At 35.3% G+C, this 22,809-nt stretch overlaps 1 protein-coding gene across 1 annotated transcript in view; it reads right to left on the reverse strand.

The window, feature by feature from the left end:
* AK9 (adenylate kinase 9) overlaps positions 1 to 22,809 on the reverse strand; it is a 170,258-nt gene that overhangs the window by 120,834 nt on the left and 26,615 nt on the right. Inside the window, exons 9-13 of the mRNA XM_044675407.1 lie at positions 21,773 to 21,867; positions 9,479 to 9,618; positions 9,209 to 9,389; positions 6,606 to 6,750; positions 1,833 to 2,000 (exon numbers count right to left, since the gene is read on the reverse strand). Coding sequence (XP_044531342.1) covers positions 1,833 to 2,000; positions 6,606 to 6,750; positions 9,209 to 9,389; positions 9,479 to 9,618; positions 21,773 to 21,867 — 729 coding nt within the window. The remainder of the gene's footprint in view (positions 1 to 1,832; positions 2,001 to 6,605; positions 6,751 to 9,208; positions 9,390 to 9,478; positions 9,619 to 21,772; positions 21,868 to 22,809) is intronic.

Below are 22,809 nucleotides of genomic sequence, written 5' to 3' on the forward strand. Positions count from 1 at the left end.
CACCCTTCTAAACCCACATATGATATTTAAGTTAACTCCCCTGTTTTCTCCATAATAGTGTCTGAGGCCCAGTTCTATAACACTGCACTATCTAGGTGTCCTATATTTATTTATTTACTAAAATTTTAACCTACAGTTGTGGGCAAGGAAAATCCCTTTCTTATAGAATTTCTCCTATTCTAGATATTTGGATTCAGGTGTTCCTAAAAGTCTTTAGGAGTGTGATGGTCAAAGTTGGAGCAAGGGAAACAATAAAATACAGAATAAATCTCTGGAGAGAGAATTGTCAAGATAAGGAATAATGGCCCCTGTACAAGATTTCGAAAATCCTAGAGGCAATGGTCTGAGTCTCTGGCAGTGGTCTAAGTCTGGGGATACAGTCATAACTGCTCTGGTCTCAGGTAAACAAAGCCTCAGGTAAACAAAGTCCCCAGTGATCTATGGGGACTGCTATAATCATAACTGTGAATATAAATGGGATGAGTTCATTAAATAAATGGAAGCTAAAAGCAGGATGGTTAAGAAATCAGAATACAATATTGTTTTTATTTATAAGAGATCCACTTGAAACAGAAAGACACACATAGAATTAAAATAAAGAACTAGAGCAGAATCTAATATGCTTCAGGTGAAGTACTAAATGTAGGGGTAGTAATTATGATCTCAGAAAAAGCAAAAACTAAAACAGACTTAATTAAGAGATAACCAGGGAAACTACATTATTCAAAAAGGCATCATAGATGTTGAAGTAATAGAAAAATATTTTTTCAGTAAGTTTCTTTGATAAAGGCTTTATTTATTATCTATATACTGAGTATAGAACTGAATCAAACTTATAAAAATAAGAGCCATAAAAACAGGCAGTTTTCAAAAGAAGAAATCAAAGCTATCGATAGTCATATGAAAAAATGCACTAACTCACTATTGATTAGAGAAATGCAAATTTAAACAACTCTGTACTATCTCATACCTATCCAAAATGACAAATGCTTGGGTGGGTGGGATGGGTTGGGGTGGGTTAGGAAGAGTTACATTAATGAACTGCTGATACAGTAGTGAATTGGTCCAACCACTCAAGAGAACGATTTGGAACTATGCCCAAAGAACTATCAAGCTGGCATACCTTTTGATCCAGCATTATTGCTACTAGTCTATATCCTGAAGAGATCAAAGAAAAAGGAAAAGGACATATACGTACAAAAATACAGGTGATCTCTTTGTGGTAGCAAACTATTGGAAATTGAAGGGATGCTCATCATTTGGAGAATGACTGAACAAGTTGTGGCATATAATTGTAAGGGAAAACTATTGTGCTATAAAAAATGACAAGGGGATGGTTTCAGAAAAATATGAACTGATACAAAGAAAAATGTGAAGAACTGGGAGATCACTGTTTACAGAACAGCAATGTTGTAATGATTATCAATTGTGAGACTTGACTACCCTGATTAGTACAGTGATCCAAGACAATTCCAAAGAATTAATAATGAAAAAATGCCACTCACCTTAAGATAAAGAACTGTTGAACTCTGAGTGCAAGTTGAAGTATAATTTCTCACTTTGTTTCTTTTGCTTTTGGGGGAAATGTGGCTAATATGGAAATGTTTTGCATAATATCACACATATAATTGATGCCATATTACTTGTCTTCTCAGTGGATGGGGAAGGGCATTGGAAAGAGGGAGAGAATTTGGAACTCAAAATTAAAAAAAAAATGAATGTTAAAAATGAATAAATAATAAACTAAAATGTTAAAAAATAAAGCTAGGGACTGGATAAACATATAATCAGATGAACAGATAATTCAGAAAATTAAGAGTATTTTTCTTTACCTTCTTTTTCACTGCCCTCTTCCAGGATCTGTTCTGAGGTTCGTTCTTCTAAACCTTTTTCGTCTGGCATTTTATCTTCTAAGCCTTTTTCTCCTTCATCTTCATCATCCTCATTTTTTCTCAATTCTTTTTCTTCTAATTTTGCTGCTTCTGCCTTCTCTGCCTCCTCTTTTAAAGAAGTAATAATAAAGTCAGCAATAAGTTTTGTCAAGCAGAAGGTACAAACAGAAAGACCTCCCTACATACACATACAAAATAACAATGATAGATTCTTAAAAATCACTGGAATAGAGTAAATCACTTAGTTATTTACTCTGCTCCTCAAAAAAAATCTAGTCATGGTGATGCTTGCCTGTAATTCTAGTTATCAAGGAAGTTGAGGCTGGTGGATCTTTTGAACTCAGAAATTCCGAGTTGTAATGCATTAAACCAACCAGATGTTTGCATTAAGTTAAGAATCATTATGGGGAGCAGCTGGGTGGCTGAGTGGATTGTGAGCAGGCCTAGAGATGGGAGGTCCTGGTTTCCTATCTGGCCTCACACACTTCTTAACTATGTGAACTGGGCAAGTCACTCAACTCTCATTGCCTAGACCTTAATGTCTTCTGCCTTGGAACACAGTACAGGTTCTAAGATGGAAAGTAAGGGTTAAAAAAATAAATAAAATAAACAATATGGTGATCCCCTAGCAGTGAAAGGTGGAAGGTGCATAGTCACCAGATTGCCTAAGGAGAAATGAACTGACCCATGTTGGAAACTGAGGAGGACAAAGCTTCTGTGCCAATCAGTGGTAAGGCTATGCCCATGGAGGGGTACTCCTAGCCCTGGACTTTCATTTTGGGTTAAATAGGGAAAACCTAGCTTAAAAGAAAAAAAAAAGCATGGGAGAAAAATCAAAAGCTAAATTCCTTTAGATATTCTAAAATAGAATCATTTAATTGTCAACTATGAGGGGACAATAAAGTTAAATAAAGCTTTGGACCCATTCCACCTTAGACCATATAGATCCAAACTTGCTTCTTCTCTAAGCAGAAATGAAAAGATTGGTCCAGCTTAAAACCTAGCCTGTCCCAATCAGTGGACAAGTCAAAAGCCAAGCAAGCAACCAGATCAAAACTACTTAGTCAAAGGAAGAGAAGAGAATTTTAAATATGAAATACTGTGACTGCTTCCTGCCCCAGCTCTTTCTGTTCTTCATTTCTTATTTGGTGTTTTCCATGTGCCAAGCTTAGTCTCTTGCTTGTTCCTATGCCTCTGAAACTCTTTGGCTAACTTAATATCAGTAATTTCTCCTTGATTTGAACTTATATTTTCTTCTACCTCCACTCTATTTCCTCCTCACATTCATTTTTATCAGACTGAATTCCTTTGTCAGGAATTTTCTTAACTAATTTTTAATTAAGGACAGGAACATCCTTAATTTTAACCTCAATCTTGCTTTCATCAAATACATCTTGCAGGTATGGCCTATGAGATGAAGAAATAAGCTATTCAGATTCTGAATAATGCAGTTTTTGATTCTTGAGCGCACTAAGAATTCCTTTGTTTTTTTGTTTTTTTTGTCTTCTTTAGATGAAATAAGGGTAACTTCTTTAGCTTATTTTCAATGGTCCTATTTTTATAATTTATTCACTATTTGAAGTATTCTCTCAATGGATATTTAACCTTTACATTGTGTCTTTGATCTGGTTGCTTGATTGGTTGATTGGGTGGGACAGGTTGCATTTGTCTCTCTGGGTTAATCAAAGTTTTTAACTTATTTCTGCTGCTCAAAGAAGGTTCAGAACTGTATCACCTATCATGAACTAGGTCTGGAGCTAACTCTCCAAGTGACCTTGACTCCTGAAGATGCAGAATGTTACTTTTGAGAAATTTGAGTTTTTTTAAACAATTGGTTGAACTACTTGAAGTTATAGAGAAATACATATATATATATATCTAAAATAAATATATTAAATAAAATCTCATTTTATTAACATAAATATTATTTAAGCATACGTTGTACACATATATTATTTAATCATTTTTTATTCTCTTGCTGAATTAAAACTGCAGTTATTTATAGGCCATCGATTCAAAATTATTATAATGCTGTTAATAATTAAAATTTTAATTCATATAAAAATACAAACTAAGGCTTTATTGTTGGATATGGAAAAAATATACTGTTATACCCACTGTCTTCAGTGGGGTCCACTGGAGGGATACATGAGTTGGCAAGCCAAAGGATCTTACTTCCTTAAAATGCTAAGGTTCTTTAGATTTGAAATGGGCAATTAATAACAGGGTTAGGATGGTAAATTTCTATTCTTTCTCCACAAAATCTCTAAACCATCACCCAAAGTACAAAACCTCTGCTTGTGATAGGATCACAAATTTCAAGGGGTTGTCAGTTATACAACTGCCAAGAGACAAGTGGATAGGCCCACTTAACTCTAAAAAATTGTTCAGAAGTTGATGGTATGAATTCCCCCTGCCAATTCATCCCAATCTACACAGGGCAAAGGGGTGGGATATGATGCATTGATTAGTGAACACTAGTCACAATTCTAACTTTTCTCCTGGGCTCTTCAAGTTCCTTTTTTCATGTTCACTTGAAAGAAGTAAGCTATATATATTTATATCTGTATACTTATTTATAATTTTCATATTTATAATATATATAACTTAAATATTATCTATAATTTATGTGTATATTTATATGTATATATTTTATCTCTACTTAAAGTGTTATTATCTAATCTTAGTCTAAGACAAAGAAATAAGCTATAACAAGCTATTACAGCCCACATTTTGTTATCTACATGGGCATTAATCACTACAGGTTGGTCCATGACAAATTATGAAAATTCAAGGCCAATTTTTCCTGAATACTTTGTGTCTGAGGACATTTATGCACTATCACAACAAAAACAACAAACGAAAACAAAATTTATTTGTCCAAGAAAGATATTTGTACAAATTAAAACTGTTGTAAAAAAGAATAATAGGATTTACTCCAAAATTTCTTGTAGGATCACCTGCTATTTTGATTCCTATTCCTGTTGCTCTATGCTAATAGAGTTTGATAAAAAACATTATTTAGTAAAATAGCTCTTATGTGCCATCCCAATGTTAATATGCTCTCATATCATTATACTTTTAAAAAATTCCAATAATATCGTTGATTTGTTTTTCAACTTGTGACATATTTTGTCTAAACATCAAAAAGTCTTAACTTTACATCTTGGCAAATGGAGATTTGCTTTATCCCCCGTTTAAGCACTGTTTTCCTCAGGATGCTCTGAAATGTCCAAGGGTGTCTGTCCTAAAAGATGACAACTACAGACAAAAGTATCAGCCAAAAGAGCCAAATCCTATAAAAAAAAAAAAAAGCCTGCTCATTTCAAAAAGGAAATGAAGGAAAAGCTGAGTCTCATGATTTAAAGCCACATCATAGATGTAATGCTGGCAACAAGTACCAGTTTCTTGACTCTATTAATCATTTTTTATTCTTTTGTTGACTATTTAAAACTGTAGTTATTTTTAGGCCATTGATTCAATGTTTAGGCATCAACTGGAAAAGTGAGATTAAAGATATAAAAGAAAGGGTTCCAGGAAGATCATTTCAGAGACAGGGTTCAGGGAAGATCATCTTGGCTCTTCTCAAGCTCTTCTTGCTTGTCCCATATTTTGTCATTAGGGGGACAGGAATTATGATCAATAACCAGGTTTGTTACTAAGAAAGGAAATTGTTTCCTTTTCCTAGTGCTATTTGAAATATGGGTCTTGCCCTCACCTCTCACCATACAGTATGGCGTAAGCCACTTGAATAAAGGATTATGTTGGTTTTGTTTGTTTCTTAAATTAATTTTTTCAATTAATAAAAATCTATTTTCACTCTTCCCAATGGAAAAAATTTAAAGGAAAATGGAATTCATAACAAATATATATTGTCAAGAAAAACAAATTCCTGCATCAGCTATGTCCAAAAAATGCATATCTCATTTTGTATTCTAAGTCCATCCTGCTTCAGTCAAAAGAAGTGGGAAATATGATGCATCATTCTTCTAGAATCTAGGTGGCTGGTTGCACAGGTGTTGTCTTTATTCTCCCCTACTATACTGCAGGGCAATTTCAGTTAAGCTGAATTGGTATTAATTTTATTATTAATTAAAAATGAATCTAAAATGAGTGATTTTAATATTAAGGAACTTACCCAGCCACAGTGCCCAGTTAAGTTGAGCAAACAAAATACAAAATGTAGAAAATATTTACTTGTTCATTTAGTGTCAGAAGTAATTCATGGTTCAATGGATAGAGAGCCTGGCCTGGAGATAAGAGGTTTTGGGTTCAAATCTGTCCTAAGACATTTCCTAGTTGTGTGACCTGGGGCAAGTCACTTAACCATCATTGCCTAGCTTTTACCACTCTTCTGTCTTGGAACCAATACACAGTATTGACTCTAAGGTGGAAGGAAAGTGTTTAAAAACAAAAAAAGAAATAATCATGAGCCTTCTTCCTCTGTTTTTGTTATAAAAAACTTACTATGTAGGTATAACTATAAATATTATCCCACTTTTTTCTGCAATACATAAAGGCTCATGAAAGGAAAGGAATCCCAGGATAAAGATCTATTGACAATGCAGTTAACAAAAAAGTTAAGGGGAACTTTTTCTGAATTTTCCGGCTTGCTGATCAAATTTAAACCTATTCAGAGATCATAGTTATCTTCTTTGTCTAGCTTACAGCAGAATAGGACCAAATTTTTCTAGAATTCAAATATGTATTTACCAGTTTTTCTCATCATTTTTTCCATCTCTAACCTATCCGTCACTGATTTAATCGCCGCTTCTGTTGCCTCAGCTCGAGCTTTTTCTAAGTAGCTTTTTTGGGCTTCTAGGATATGTGGTTCCATAAGTTCTACATAGTCAATAACCTGGAGGGAATATTTGAAAAAAGAAGCACAAATTTAGTATTATCAATATTATCATGTAATATATGAGAGTTTAATTCCAAAAATACATCAATAGGTCTTTGGAGTAGGAATCTTGTCCCCTCACACAAGTCTTCTTGCAGGATAGCATTTTCCCCAGTGAAAGTCATGGAAGGAATCCAAGGAGGTAGTCTGTCACTGTCATGATCCAAGTCATGTTTAAATGAGGTAATATGTGTAAAGTGCTTAACACAGTGCCTGGCACTATAGAAGTGCTCCTTCTTTCCTTCCACAAAAGTTACTGATATGAAGAGTTTGCAGCATGTCAGATTGTAAGAGGGAAAGATTTTGAGAAATTGGTAGAGGATGGTCTGTCTATCATCATGAAAATATTTCCATGATCAGAGAAGGTCCATAGTTCCAAACTGTTCAATCAGTTGCTTCTTCAATCAGGTTATAGTATAGTATCTCCAGCCTCCATACATTTGCAAAGGAATAACATTCCCTTCTCTCTGCCTTTTTCAAACTTTAGCTTCCTTTAAGGATCAGTTCAAGTATAGCTCTGGGAAAGTCTAGTTGATTTTTTTCATTGTTAACTTTTTTCCTCCTACCTAAAATTATCATGTATGGACTTAAGTTTTTATATGCTATATACCCCCCGGTAGATTGCAGGTCCTTCAAGGACAGGAACCACTTCTCATTTTTGTCTTTGTATCCCTGGCACTCAGTACAGTTTCCGGTATATAGGTGGTACTTAAATCCTTTTAAAACTGAATACGCTGGAGAAAAGTCAGGAAGCCCAAAGGGCCAGAGGGTCAGTACAAGGCAAAAAAAGGTGATGCTCTACGAGTTGTGGCTCAACAATAATGAACTGGGATGGCTATGTCAGGGAGAGAGTAAAATAAATAAGTCAGATGGGAAGGGGACAGAAATCCAGAGGAAGATGAAACATCAGGCTGTAGGGGAAAGATGAATTGCAGATTGATGGATATCTATGCAAAAACCTTCTCACAGCTGTAGTGCACCTTGTTCCATCATTGATAGGCACTGACCAGTACTGAAACTCATTTTCTCCATAATAATGAGGAAGCTTATCTGCCAAATATATCATAATGACAAAAGATCAGCAGATAGAATCTGCAAATTGGTGATATTTAGAAGAGAACACTTTTGGGACTTGTCTTATCAGCATTTAACCATGAATCAATTAATCAATAAATAAACGTTTATTAAGAACCCTCTACATTCCAGGGATGTACTAGTACTAGTCACTGGAGATACAAAGACAAAAATGAGATAGACTCTGAATTCAAGGAATTTCATTCTTTACGAGAACACAGCACATACAGAACTGAGTCAATATGAAATATAAGGACAGTGACCAGACTTAGGATTTCATTAATATAGGGAACTCTCAGGGGAGAAAATTCCCTCTAGCAATACAGGCTAGCCTTTTTTCTGTAACTTAAGTTAATTAGAGAGTTGCCTAGAGAAGTAGAGGCTAAGTGGATCTCCCAGGATCACACAAGCAGTATTTATGAATGGGAACTTGAATCTGGGTCTTCCTAGCTTTAAGGTCTGTCCTCTATGTATTATGCTATGCTGCATGGTTAAGGTATTGGATTAGAAATCCAATAGAAGAAAAAAAGGGGGAAACAATAAGAAAGGAAAAGGAAGAAAAGAAAAAAGAAAAAAGGGGAAAGACAGCTAAGTAGCTCGGTGGATAGAGAGCTAGGCCTGGAGTTGGGAGGATCTGGGTTCAAATCTGTCTTTGGGCAAATCAATTAACTCCAATTGCCTAGCCCTGGCCACTCTTCTGCCTTGCAAATGATATTAGGAATTGATTCTAAGGAAGAAGGTAAGAATTTAAAGAAAGGTAGCTTACAGCTAGATTATGAAGAGCCAAATTGAGTAGGAAAATGACATGGTCAGGTATGCACTTTAGAAAAATCATTTCCACAGCTGGATATAGAATGAGTTGGAGAATGGAAGGGAGATCCCTTCCTAGGCTATTGCAATAATCTAGTTCAGAAGTCATGAGGGCCATAACCAAGGTGGTGAGGAATGAGGTTAAAAATTGGAGAGAGGGAAGTGTGGATGTAGGAATGATGAGACTTGGCAGCCAATTGGATATGTGAGGTATAGGAGAGTGAAGAATCAAGAAAAATCAAGCACCCATTTAATTAATCCAAGGCAATAAACATGGGTAATTGGAAAGATGGTGATACTCTCAAAAGAAAAGGAAATTCAGAAAAGGAATTGGGGGTAGGGAATAATTCAACCAATAAGTAGTTATTAGATGTCTCCTTTGCACCAGATGCTTTGGGGGGTAAACCCAATATCCAATTAACAATTAAAATCTAAAAGTCTAAATATAAAATAAAATTATAAACTGTAACTAATTATGTGTATATATAGACTACATCTGTATGTGCATGTACATATATATATGCATACATGCCTTTGCTTTATAATTTTCTGCAATTAATTTACATAGAGTTGTTTTCCCTGAGGATTTTGGTCCATACATAAAAACTTTACATGGTGGCATTGGCATAGGTGGAAGAAGGTAGGGACGTGGATTTCTCATAAATGCACTGAGTGCCTCTTCAGATGAAAGACAGTACATTTTACCTAGAAAACTTAAAAAAAAAAGATATTTCAACAAAGAGCAAAAACATAAGAAAAAAGTTGAAAATATCATTCAAAAAATGTTGCAAATGTTGTTTACCTGACACTCAAATCTGGCAATCCCATCACAATGTTACCTTCTTTTAAAGCAACAGGGCAAGCTCTCCCCCATCTGCTTCTGTTCCACCTATATCTGGGTGCAATTAATTTATAAGATGAAAGAGTCCGGAATAATTCCTCCTGTTGGTCAGAAAATGAAGTTTAAGTTGTGTACATACATATTTACTAAATTTTTAATAGCAATATTCTTCTTGACTTCATTTTTTCATTTGAATGGTTTTTAAAAAAACTATTTTATTCCAATTTTTATTTCTCAATTTTTAAACTGTTCACATTTTATATTTTTGTAAATTAAACATTTTACTAAGTTCTCTCTCATAACATCCCGAGTACCAACAAAGCATAAATTTCTTTCATTAGTTGAAGGCAACCAGGATGTTACAAGAACTCAGACTTACGCCATCTGAATGGAATGGAATAGGATTCAATCAATCAACATTTATTAAATACCTTCTATGTGCTGGATACTATGCTAAGTGCTAGAGATACAAAAAGTAGCAAAAGACTGTTTCGACTCTTGAGCTTACAGTCTAATGGGGAAGACAACATGCAAAGCAACATATATAGAGGATAGATAGGAAATAATTCACAAAGGGAAGGCATTAGTTTGGGAAAGGCTTCCTTAAATATGGGGTTTTAGGGGATTCAAAGGGATCCAGGTAGGTCAATAGTCGGAGCAGAGGAAGGAGAACATTCTAGGCATGGGGGACAAGTCATAGAAAATACAATAATCTGAGAAATGGAGTTTCTTGATCTTGAACCAGCCAGAAGGCCAGTGTCACTGAATCAAAGAGTACATGGCACACAGAGTAAAGTGTAAGGATTGGAGGGGTAGAAATGGGCTAGAAGTGGAAAACCATTTATTAAATACATACCATGTGCCACACACTGAGGATACAAAAAGTAAAACATTGTCAGCTCTCAGGGAACTATCATTCTAATTAGGGGAGACATAGGGGAAACTTTGGCTTCATGGCAAATGAAAAGGCCCAGTAGTACTTAGGCCCACTAGGCAAAGTGGAAAATCAGATGTAAGGCCCTGTAAGGGAGTAATAAATAGCAAGGTAATCTTTGAGCACTGACTGCTGGAAAAGAATAGTGCTATGATGAGGCATTAGAGAAGGACTTCTCTCTGCAGAGATTATAGCATGCATTTGAATCCATATCTTATCAATGTCTATCTTAGATAGACATTGTAGATGGCCAGTGATCTAGGTTCAGAATTGAAAGGAAAGAGAATGTCAGAATGGATTACATTTGTAAACTAAATATCATTTGCCATGATTTCAAGATGCTCCTTGTCACAAAATCTCAACTTTTCAGGATTCTCTCAGTTATATGTTATATGCCAGTAAATGAAAATTTCAAGTGACCCAAAAGTTAATGTATAAGAGTAAATGAATTAAACTCACAGCATAGCCTGTCAAAAGATTAAAATGTAATTGGGAAATGTTTTTTAAAAAAACCTCATAATAGGAGCTAAGATGGAGGAGTAACTAGAATAGCAGCATCATTTCACCACGAAAATCCTCTCCAACTAAGATTAAAATATCACCACAAAAGGAATACAGGAGTGAAAGAACCAATAATGAGATAGAGTGAAACAACTTTTAAGAAAAGAAAAACCTGAAAGGTAGACAGAGACCATCTGGGGAACTAGGTAAGAGGGAAGCAGAGTTGGCAGGAGGCATAGGAGCGAGTGAAGAGCAAGACAAGAGCAAACCATAACCGCCCCACCCATACCCCACATCTGCTATCACAGGTTTCAAACTTAAATACTAGTTAACAGTCAGACCCTGAGAGCCTACTTGGGCAAATAGTGGTCTAAGCCAACCCATACCCCTTGAAATTTCAAACCTATGGAGGGCAATCTGGGCTGAAGGAGGCTGAACTCTGTGGGCTCAGAGTGAAACCAGGAATCCCAGTCTGGGTTTGAGATGAAGACATAATCCATGGTTTGGGGTGAGGACACAGTTCTCAGGGAGAGTCCCCCCCCAGATCTTTTAACCCAGGACAGGGCAATCAAGAGTGCACTGACTGGATCAAGAACACCTTGAAAGCAAAAAATGTGAGACTAAGCCTAGGGCTAGAATTTGATCAGCCCCTGACCTGATGACATTCAGACTGAGATCAAAAGCTTACACCCAAACCTGAGGAAAGTCTTTAAGCTAATAGCATCTCAAGTGTCAATTGACTCAGCAGGGGGAGGAGGCTCTCAGAGCTCTCAGCCCTCAGACCATCTGGTAAACTAGAACAACCCAGAAGGTAAACTGGGACTGAAGTTTAAAAGGGTACCCTAACTTCCCAGAAAACAGAGCCTACCTATAATTATATAGGGAAAATGAGTAAACAACAAAAAAAGCACCTAACTCTACACATTTTTTATGGAGAAAGAGAATGGTATAGACACAGAAGGGGGCAGCAAAAGCAAAGGAAACACATGCAAAGTTCAAGAGAAAAATATGAATTGGAAACAAAAAACCAATTAAGAGAGGTAGTAGAAAAGTAGAGAATAAAAATGAAAGTGATACAAGAAGAAAGGAAAGTGATTCAAAGAGAAATGAAAGTGATGCAAGAAGAAATGAGTCAACTGAAAAAGAACTAAAAACTGACAGAGGAAAACCAGGTCTTAAAAATCAGAATTGACCATCTAAAAAGTATGTTTTCATGAGAAATCAAGAAACAATAATGCAGAATAAAAGGAATGAAAAAACAGAGGAAAACATGAAATATCTTATTGAAAAAAAACTGACCTAGAAAATAGATCTAGGAGAGACAATTTGAGAATTTATTGGACTACCTGAAAGCCATGATGAAGAAAAAACCTTGGACATAAAATTACAAGAAATTATCAAAGATAACTGCCCAGATATCCTTGAATAAGAAAATAAAATTGAAATTGAAAGAATTCACAGATCACCCCCAGAAAGAAATCCTCAGTTGAAAACTTCTAGGAATGTAATACCTAAATTCAAGAGCCACCAAGCCAAGGAAAATATACTTCAAGCAGCCAGAAAGAAATCATTCAAATACCATGGAGCTACTATCAGGATCACATAAGACATAGTGGCTTCTATATTAAAGGACTGAAAGGCATGGAACATGATATTAAGGAAGGCGAAAGATTTGAGTTTACAATCCAGAGTCACCTATCTAGCAAAACTGAGTATATTCTTTCAGGGGGTAAAATGGTCATTCAATAAGATAGAAGATTTCCAAGGATTCCTGAGGAATAAGCCAGACCTAAGCAAAAACTTCCAAATATGAGACACAAGAGAAGCCAAAAAGGTAAATAAGAAAGAGAAAATTTTAGGGACTCATTAAGGTCAAAATGCTTATATGTCTACATGGAAAGAAGATTTCTTTAATTCTCAAGAATTACTCTTAGTAGTAGAGAAGACAGAAGGAATTTACTCAGAAAGAGGGTGGAAAAGTAAGCTGGTTATAATAATATGATGATATATGATGATGTAAATGTGATGTGAATGTGTGAATATGTGATGATATGGAACAATATGTATGCATGATATGACATGTATGCATATGAATGACATGTAAAAATCAATCAAGGTCTGAAAGTGAGGATTGCACTGAGAGAAAAGGGAAGGGAGATATAGAATGGGGTAAATTATATAACATAAAGAAGTATGAAAAATCAATACAGAGAGGGGAGGATAAGGATGGTGAAGGGTGTGATAATTAGATTAAGTCTATACTGCCCATCTTTAGATTTAATCACCAAAGGTGAGAACACCTCTAATTCTAGGAGGTCTGTAACCCACGTGTGCTAGAATGGGTGACGAATCAGAATCAACTGACTGCCCCCTAGGTAGTACTATGAGAACCATCTATTGTGATTGGACATGCAAATTAGGAGGGAGTTACAGGAAGTGATGCATAAGTGATCCCTTTAAAAAGGAGTGGAGTGAGTGAAAGGTCTTCAGTAGAAGAGAGCATCTGGCGAAGGACCTTTTCTGGTTCATGGAGGAGTGTTGGAATGCTGAGACTCTGGTGGGACCTCTGACTGCTTCCCTTTGAATTGTCACATGGGTAAGTTAGGCTGACTCTCTTTCTCTTCCCTTGGCATTTCTGGAGGCTTTACCCCCAGGGAGGCCTCTTTTGCCTCTCTAATTGTAAAAGGCCTTGTGGCTAGAAGCCTTGTTTAATTAACCTCTGTGAACCTCTGCTGGGGCCTCTAAATTCTTACCTGGTCCGGGCCTCTGGTCCAGGCCAAAGTTTCTCTCTCTCAATTTCCCTACCTTCAATCTTCCTAATTGTAAATAAATCTCCATAAAAGTCAATTTTGACTTGAGATTATTCTTAATTGAGGATTGATAATAGTTCAATCCTCTGGCAACCATCTTTTAACATACTGAACCCCATAATACCCCTTTTCCCCTCTTACAAGGGTAATGCTTAAACTTTACTCTCATTGTAACTGGCTCAGATAGGGAAAAACAAGTATACTCGGTGGAGTAGAGAATTCTACTGCCCTACAGAGAAGTAGAAGGGGAATAAGACAAGGAAAGGGGAGTAGTAACTGAAGGGAGGGGGAGGTGACAAAAAACAAAATACTGGTGAGGAGGAACAGAGTGAAAGGGAATAGAGCAGGATCTAAATAGGCTAATACTATGGAGGGCAATATACAGTTAGTAATCATAACACTGAATGTGAATGGGATGAACTCACCCATAAAATGGAAGCAGATAGCAGAGTGGATTAGAAACCAGAATCCTACTATATGTTGTTTACAAGAAACACATTTGAGGCAGATTCAAGGTAAAAGGCTGGAGCAAAATTTTTTATGCATCATCTAAAGTAAAAAAAGCAGGAGTAGCAATCATGATACCAGACAAAGCCAAAGTAGAAATTGATCTGATTAAAAGAGATAAGGAAGGAAATTATATTTTGCTAAAAGGTACTATAAACAATGAAATAATATTATTACTAAACATTTATGCACCAAATAATATAGCATCTAGATTTCTAAAGAAAAAATTAAAGGAGCTCACGGAGGAAATAAATAGCAAGATCTTATTAGTGGGGAATCTCAACCTTCCTCTTTCAGAGCTAGATAAATCAAACCAAAAAATAAAGAAGTAAGGGAAGTAAAAGAAATGCTAGAAAAATTAGAGTTAATAGATATCTAAAGAAAACTGAACAGGAATAAAAAGGAATATACCTTCTTTTCAGCAGTACATGGTATATATACAAAGATTTACCATGTACCAGAGCATAGAAATATTGCAAACAAATGCAGAAAAGCACAAATAGTAAATGCCACTTTTTCAGATCATAATGAGATAAAAATTATAATTAACAAGGGTCCATGGAAAGGCAAATTTAAAATTAATTGGAAATTAAGTAATCTAATTCTCTAAAACTGGCAAGTCAAAAAATAAATCATGGAAACAATTACAGACTTCATTAAAGAGAATGACAATGAGGAAACATCATACTAAAACCTATGGGATACAGCGAAAGCAGTACTTAGGGGAAAATATATTGCTGAGTGCCCATACCAAGAAAATAGAGAGGGTAGAGTCAATGAATTGGGCTTACATCTTAAAAAATTATAAAAAGAACAAATTAAAACTTCCCAGATAAAAGCTAAATTGGAAATCCTAAAAATTAAAGTAAGAATTAATACATTTGAAAGTAAAAGAACTATTGAACTAATAAATAAGACTAGGAGCTGATACTTTGAAAAAACAAATAAAATAGATAAAGTACGGGTTAATCTAATAAAAAAAAGAAGAGAATCAAATGAATAGTATCAAAGATGAAAAGGTTAATCTCACCTCTAATGAAGAGGAAATTAAAGTAATCATTAAGAAGTATTTTCCTCAATTACATGTCAATAAACATGACAATCTAGGTGAAATGAGTAAATATTTACAAAAACATATATTGCCTAGAAGATTAACAAAAGAGGAAATAGAGTACTTAAATAATCCCATCTCAGCAAAAGAAATTGAAGAAGCCATCAAGGAACTTCCTATGAAAAAATCCCCAGGGCCAGATGGATTCACAAGTGAATTCTATCAAACATTTAAAGAATAACTAATCCCAATACTATACAAATTATTTGACAAAATAAGCAAGGGAGGAGTTTTACCAAATTCATTTTATGACATGAATATGGTACTGATTTGAAAGCCAGGCAGACCAAAAACAGAGAAAGAAAACTACAGACCAATTTCCTTAATTAATATAGATGTAAAATTCTTAAATAGAACACTAGAAAAAAGACTCCAGCAAGTTATCATGAGGATTATTCATTATGATCAGGTGGGATTTATACCAGGAATGCAAGGATGCTTTAATATTAGGAAAACTATGCACATAATTGACCATATCAATAATCAAACCAACAGAAATCACATGGTTATCTCAACAGATACAGGAAAAAGCCTTTGACAAAATGCAACACTCATTCCTACTGAAAACACTAGAAAGTATAGGAATAGAAGGGCCATTTCTCAAAATAATAAATGGTATATATTTAAAACCATCAGCAAGTATCATCTGCAATAGGGACAAGTTAGAAGCCTTCTCAATAAGATCAGGAGTGAAGCAAGGATGATCATTATCACCTCCATTATTTAATATTAATATGGAAACACTAGCAATAGCAAGTAGAGAGGAAAAGGAAATTGAAGGAATTAAAGAAGGCAATGAGGAAACTAAACTCTCACTCTTTGCAGATGATATGATGGTATACTTAACGAACCCCAGAAAATCAACTTAAAGGCTAGTGGAAATAATTAACAACTTTAGCAAAATTGCAGGGTACAAGATAAGTCCACATAAATCATCAACATTTCTATATATTTCCAAAAAACGCAGCAGCAAGAGTTAGAAAGAGAAACTCCATTTAAAATCACTCTAGACAATACAAAATATTTAGAAATCTATCTGCCAAGACAAACACAGGAATTATATGAACACAACTACAAAACACTTTTCACACAATTAAAACTAAATCTAAACAATTGGAAAAACATTAATTGTTCCTGGGTAGGATGAAGTACCAGGTCTGAAACTGTTCCATAAAGCACTGGTCATCAAAACAATATGGTACTGGCTAAGAGACAAAAGGGTGGATCAATGGAATAGACTAGGGGTAAATGACCTCAGCAAGCTATTTGATAAACCCAAAGACCCCAGCTTTGGGGACAAGAACTCACTATTTGAGAAGAATTGCTAGGAAAATTGGAAAACAGTATGGGAAAAATTAGGTTTAGATCTACATCTTACACCCTCTACTAAGATAAATCACTTAAATATAAAGAGTGATATCATAAATAAATTAGATGAACATAGAATAGTATGCCTGTCAGATCTGTGAGAAAGGAAGGATCAAGCAAGAGATGGAGAACATTGCAAAATGTAAAATGAATGACTTTGACTATATCAACTTAAAAAAGGTTTTGTACAAACAAAACCAATGCCACCAAAATGAGAAGGAAAGCAACAAACTAGGAGAATATTTTTATAACAAAATTCTCTGACAAAGGTTTAATTTTCCAAATACATAAGGAACTAAGTCAATTTTACAAAAAATCAAGCCATTCCCCAATCGACATATGGTCAAGAGACATGAATAGTTTTCACATGATGAAATCAAAACTACAAATGAGCACATGGAAAAGTGTTCTAAATCCTTCCTGATTAGAGAAATGCAAATTAAAACAACTCTGAGGTACCACTTACACCTAGCAGATTGGGCAATATGGCAGCAAAGAAAAGTGATAAATGTTAGAGGGGATGTGGCAAAATTAGGACACTAATATACTGCTGGTGGAGTTGTGAGTTAGTCCATCCATTCTGGAGGGCAATTTGGAATTATGCCCAAAGGACTATAAAAGAATACATACTTTTTGATCCAGTAATACCACTACAAGGTCCATAACTAAAGAGAAAAAAATGGAAAAGGACCTATTTTTACAAAAATATTTCTAGCAAAAGGTTTTAAAAGACTGCCTACTCTTTGCTCCAGTCATACCACTGCTGGCTTTGTACACCAAAGAGATAAAAAGGAAAAAGATTTGTACACAAATATTTATAGTGGTGCTATTTGTGGTGGCAAAAAATTGGAAAATGAGGAGGTGTCCATCAATTGGAGAATGGTTGAACAAGTTGTAGCATCTGGAATATTATTGTGCTGAAGGGAATGATGACCTGGAGGAATTCCACATGAAATGGAAAGACCTCCAAGAATTGATGCAGAGTGAAAGGGAGAACATTGTACACAGAGACTGATAGATGGTGGCATGATTGAATGTAATGGATTTTTCTACTAGCAGCAATGCAATGACCCAAGACAATCCAGAGTGAACTTATGAGAAAGAAAGCTATCCGCATCCAGAGAAAGAACCGTGGGAGCAGAAATGCAGAAGAAAAACATATGATCAATCACATAGTTTGATATGGATATGATTAGGATTTTGGTGTTAAAAGATCACTCTCCTGCAAATATGAATAATATGGAAATAGGCTTTAAACAATGATACATATATAACAGTGGAATTGCTTGTCAGCTCTGGGATGGGAGAGGAAAGAGCAGAGGAGGGGGGAATCATGAATCATGTAATCATGGGAAAATATTCTAAATAAAAAAAAGGGAAAAAACCCTCATAATAGAACAGGTGTTTGTTGTTATTTAGTCATTTCAGTTGTGTCTGACTCTTCATTACCCCATTTGGAATTTTCTTGGCAAAGGTACTGGAGTGGCTTACCATTTCTTTCTCCAGGTAAAATTACAGATGAGGAAACTGAGGCCACCAAGGTTGTTAAGTGTCTTGTCCAGGGCCACACAGCTAATAAGTATCTAAGGTTGGATTTCAACTTGGATCTATCCAACTCCAGGCCCAGCACTTTATCTATTGAGCCACCTTACTGCCCACAAACCAACAGAGATCATACTAATTTGTGGTTTCCTAAGTCAATATGCTGCCCAGTTTGAACCCACTGATGAAAAGTACATGATTGACATAAATGGATTATGATATATTATGGTTGATGATTTTTGTATTTAGAAAATGGCACAAGATTTATAAAGGACCTCAGCAGAATAAGCCGAGATACAAAATATCAGGCAATTGCATTCAACTAAATACCTTCTCATAGGACCACAGGATTAAGGCTAAGAGTCTTCAAAGGCCATCTAGCCCATGGACCAGTCACACAGGGAGTCAACATTAAAAGCAGGATTTGAACCCAGATACTTTAAAGTCAGAGATTTTTTTATACCTCTTTTTCAAGAACTAGACCACCATATTAATCAAATTGTGCTCTGCTGTTGTTCAGATTGAGCTGAGCAAGCTGACCTCCTCTTATGAGAAAAGACCAAAAGACTCTTGTAAAGAAAAAAAATCCTACATAAATCCCCAGCAACTGAGTCCCTAATGAAGTAAGAGAGCATGGTCAATAATACTGGTTATTATGTCATAATAATATAAGCTATTAAATTATTAATAATAAATTATTATAGCTTGCCATTGGAATTGGTATGAAAGATTCTGATGAGAATAATGAAAAAGGACCTGAGGATCTCATTTCCAGCAAGTTTGGAGAACAAGGCAACTTTTTCAGTGATATGATTGGAATGCACAAAGTTTATCTGTCATAGCCATGGACAACAGGCTGTTCTCTTTTTGAAGATGGGATAAAAGGTTCAAAGGAGAAGGATAAGATAACAACTTATTAAGTGCCTACTATGTGCCAGGCACTCTCTGCTAAGCACTTTATAGATATCTCATTTGATCCTCACGGCATTCCTGGGATGTAGGTGTTTTTCTTATAACCATTTTATAGGTTACAAAAAATAGGCTCTGTGTCTTGTCTAGGGATACACCACTAGTAAGTATCTGAGGTCAATCTTCCTGACTGTAGATCCAGCATTATAGCCACTCTATCATTTGATTGCTTTTCCACTATATAGGTTTTCAAGGAAAATGTAATGTTGTTTGAAAAGAGATAGGAGAAGGCTTTTAGGATTTAAAAAAAGAAAGAAAGAAAATCTATTGAGGTAGGCAGAAGGAAATTTGACCTATTTCAAGATATTGCAGATAGAAGAACATGACAAAAAAGAGGAAGGAAGAAAAGAAGCTGAATGTGACAATAGAAACAAACTATTTGCCTACTAAAAGACAATGATGGAGACAGCTAGGTGACTCAATAGATCGAGAGCCAGGCATATGGAAAAGAGGTCTTGGGTTCAAATCTGACCTCAGGCATTTCTTAGCTATGGGGCCATGGGCAAGTCACTTACCCACAATTGTCTATCCCTTACCACTCTTCTGTCTCAGAATACTTAGTATCCTAAGATATCTAGTATTGATTCTAAGAATCTAGAAGTTAAGGGTTTTTTAAAAAGAGATAATGATGCAGAATCATAAGTGCTGTCAGCAAAGAAATTATTCAGTAAGTTTCAGAGCATGAAAAAGACAGGTAGTGATAATTGGTGACTCCCTAATGAATTGTACCAAAGCAGGTACCTTTAAACAAGACAGTTAATAGAAAAAATCTGTTGTCTTTCCAAGTAATTTACATGGGATGTGACAAAGAACCTACCAAGACTTTTGAAACCTCACAGCCACTAACTACTTCTGGTGACTATTGTGGGACATATAATTTTGCTGTACGGAAGTGAGAAAACATTGCAAAGGACTAGGAAATTGTGAGTAAGAAACTGAAGACCTGGTATAGATAAAAATGGCACTTTCCACCCTTTTGCTGATTAAAAGCCAGAACTTTGGAAGGAAAGACAAATTTGGGAAGCAATCAAGTGGTGCCAAGCATAGAAATAGACTTTCTGAATCATTTAAAAATATTAGGAATTGCACCAGAGATGGAAAGGGTTGGTAAAAATATTGTCTGGAGTCTTAATTTAATTAAAAACACTTTGAACCGAAAAAGGAAGAAGCAAGGAGTAAACTGACAATGCATAGTTAACAAACTAGATACTATTGAGGGTAGTTATAGTTTGGAAAAATAGTAGTAGTAATTTCATAACAAATAAAATATGAGAATGGAGAGTAATAATAATAAGCAATGTGAATTAAAGACCCTAACTTGCTTAAGGTGGTGCAGTTTACCCCACTTTGGGAGGTACAATGGAATAGGACCCATTGTTATAATATGGTTCTGGATAAGGATCCTTTTTCCAAAAAGAAGTGGATGGATAAATAGGAGGTGAACAGCATTATATGCAAGTTCAACAAAAAGCATCAGTAGGGTGTCAAACAATAATATTCCACAAGTCAGGCTGGCAGGGCTGGGAAGATCTGAAGAATGACATTTTGAAGAAATGACTACCTTAAGATGGAAGAGGAGGAGGTGGTATTTAAAGAATCTGATGCAAATATGCAGGTGACACTGATTCATTTAAATTTTGAAAAGACATATACAGAGGATGGCATTAGGGATAGCTGTTATAAAAAAAACAACAACCTGCTAATATTTTAATTTTAATAAGAGCTAGTAATACTCAGCTTTGGTATAACACTCTAGAGTTTGCAAAGAACTTAAAGTACTTTGTGAACTTTAAAGCACTATCATCATCATCTCATTTGTTCCTGATAATAACTTTGTGGGCAGGTGCTATCATTTGCCCTCATGTTACAGACTTTTTCCAGCGACGCCTTTAGAGTACACAAAATATGTCTCTCGTGGCCAAGGGCAGTGTCTTCTCCCTTTTGAAATGAGATTGATATGGCTAAATGGCTTGCCCAGTCAGAGTGAAAAAAGTGTTTTGAGGCAAAACTTGAACTCAGTTCTTCTTGACTCCAAATTTGTTGGAGTTGAAATGAAGATCAAAGGATACTATATTCGCTTTGGTTTGAGTTGTTATCTTGGGGTTTTGGTTTTATATGAGTATTTTATTACAACAATGATCAATATAAAAATGTTTTGTATAATGATACATATATAACCCAGATCAAATTGCTTAGCATCTCCAGGAAGGGGGAGGGAAGAGAGAGAAGAAGACGATTTGGATCTTATAATTTCAGAAAACATATATGGAAAATTGTTATTACATGTAATTGGTAAAATAAAATATCTTAAAAATAAAGGGCATAGTAAAATGCAATATTTTAGAGTTTGACATCATCTTTTAAGAAGTTTTATAGAATAATACATTTTTAATGAATCTGCTTTTTGAAAAAGTAGTCTATAACAATTTCTAAAATAGGAAACATGTAAATATAACCACAGAGTATACTAGAAATGAAAGAAAAATATGTTAAATAAGTTGAATACAACTTACAGTATCCATGATATCTGACAGTTCTTCTTCAGAACTCTGAAGTCTAGTTATAACTGCTGCTCTTCTTAATCCAAGGCACTCAAACCTGTCTATTACTGCCTAAGGTTAAAGAAAGAAGAACAAAATGTTATTTGAAATAGCTTATAAATATGTAAATATATATTTTAATCCCTTACTTTCCATATTAAAATCAACACAAAGTATTGATTCTAAGTCAGAAGAATGGTAAGGGCTAGGTAATTGAGGTTAAGTGACTTGTCCAGGGTCATCTAGGTAGGAAATATCTAAGGTTGGATTTAAACTTAGGACCTTCCATCTCCACACCTGGCACTCTATCCACTGAGCCACCTAGCTGCCTCTCTCATAAATATCTTGAAGAAGTATTGTTCCTTATCAACTTTAGTCTTATACATTTAAAATTTATGGAATATCATAGAATAGTAGTGAATAGCAGTGCCTACAAAGTGTTTCCTTATGAAATATTTTGTAAAAATAAAAATTCATGGAAGCTCAGAAAAATAACCTAAAAAATTAAATCACATTCTTTTCCCAGAGAGTCATCACCAAGTATTCTTCAGGGAAGGGAGAGTTGGTGACACTGCTCAGTTTTGCTTGCCCCTCATAGGTTGGCAGGGCATGATGTTGCTGGGCCGGGTCCTCTCAAGGATAGGTCACCTGCATTTCCATCACCTTCAGCCTTAGGCTTGCCTGGGTGTTATAGAATCCTTCTCAGCTAGAATGCTAGTACTGTCTCAGTAGCATTTGGTATGAGCTGAGTAGAGCACTGGGCTGGGAAGCAGAAAAACTCATCATTATGAGTTAAAAATTGGTCTGTATGACCCTGGGGAATTCACTTAATTCTGTTTGCCTCAGTTTCCTCATTTGTAAAATGAGCTAGAGAAGGAAATGGCAAACCACTCCAGTATCTTTGCCAAGAAAGCCTCCAAAAGGCAGTCATGAAGAGTTGGACATGACTGAAATGACTGAACAATAACAACAAATTCTAAATAAGTACCAAATCAAATCAGTTTACTATC

Source organism: Gracilinanus agilis, chromosome 4 (assembly GCF_016433145.1).
Source record: "Gracilinanus agilis isolate LMUSP501 chromosome 4, AgileGrace, whole genome shotgun sequence".
NCBI classification, from domain to species: Eukaryota; Metazoa; Chordata; class Mammalia; order Didelphimorphia; family Didelphidae; genus Gracilinanus; species Gracilinanus agilis.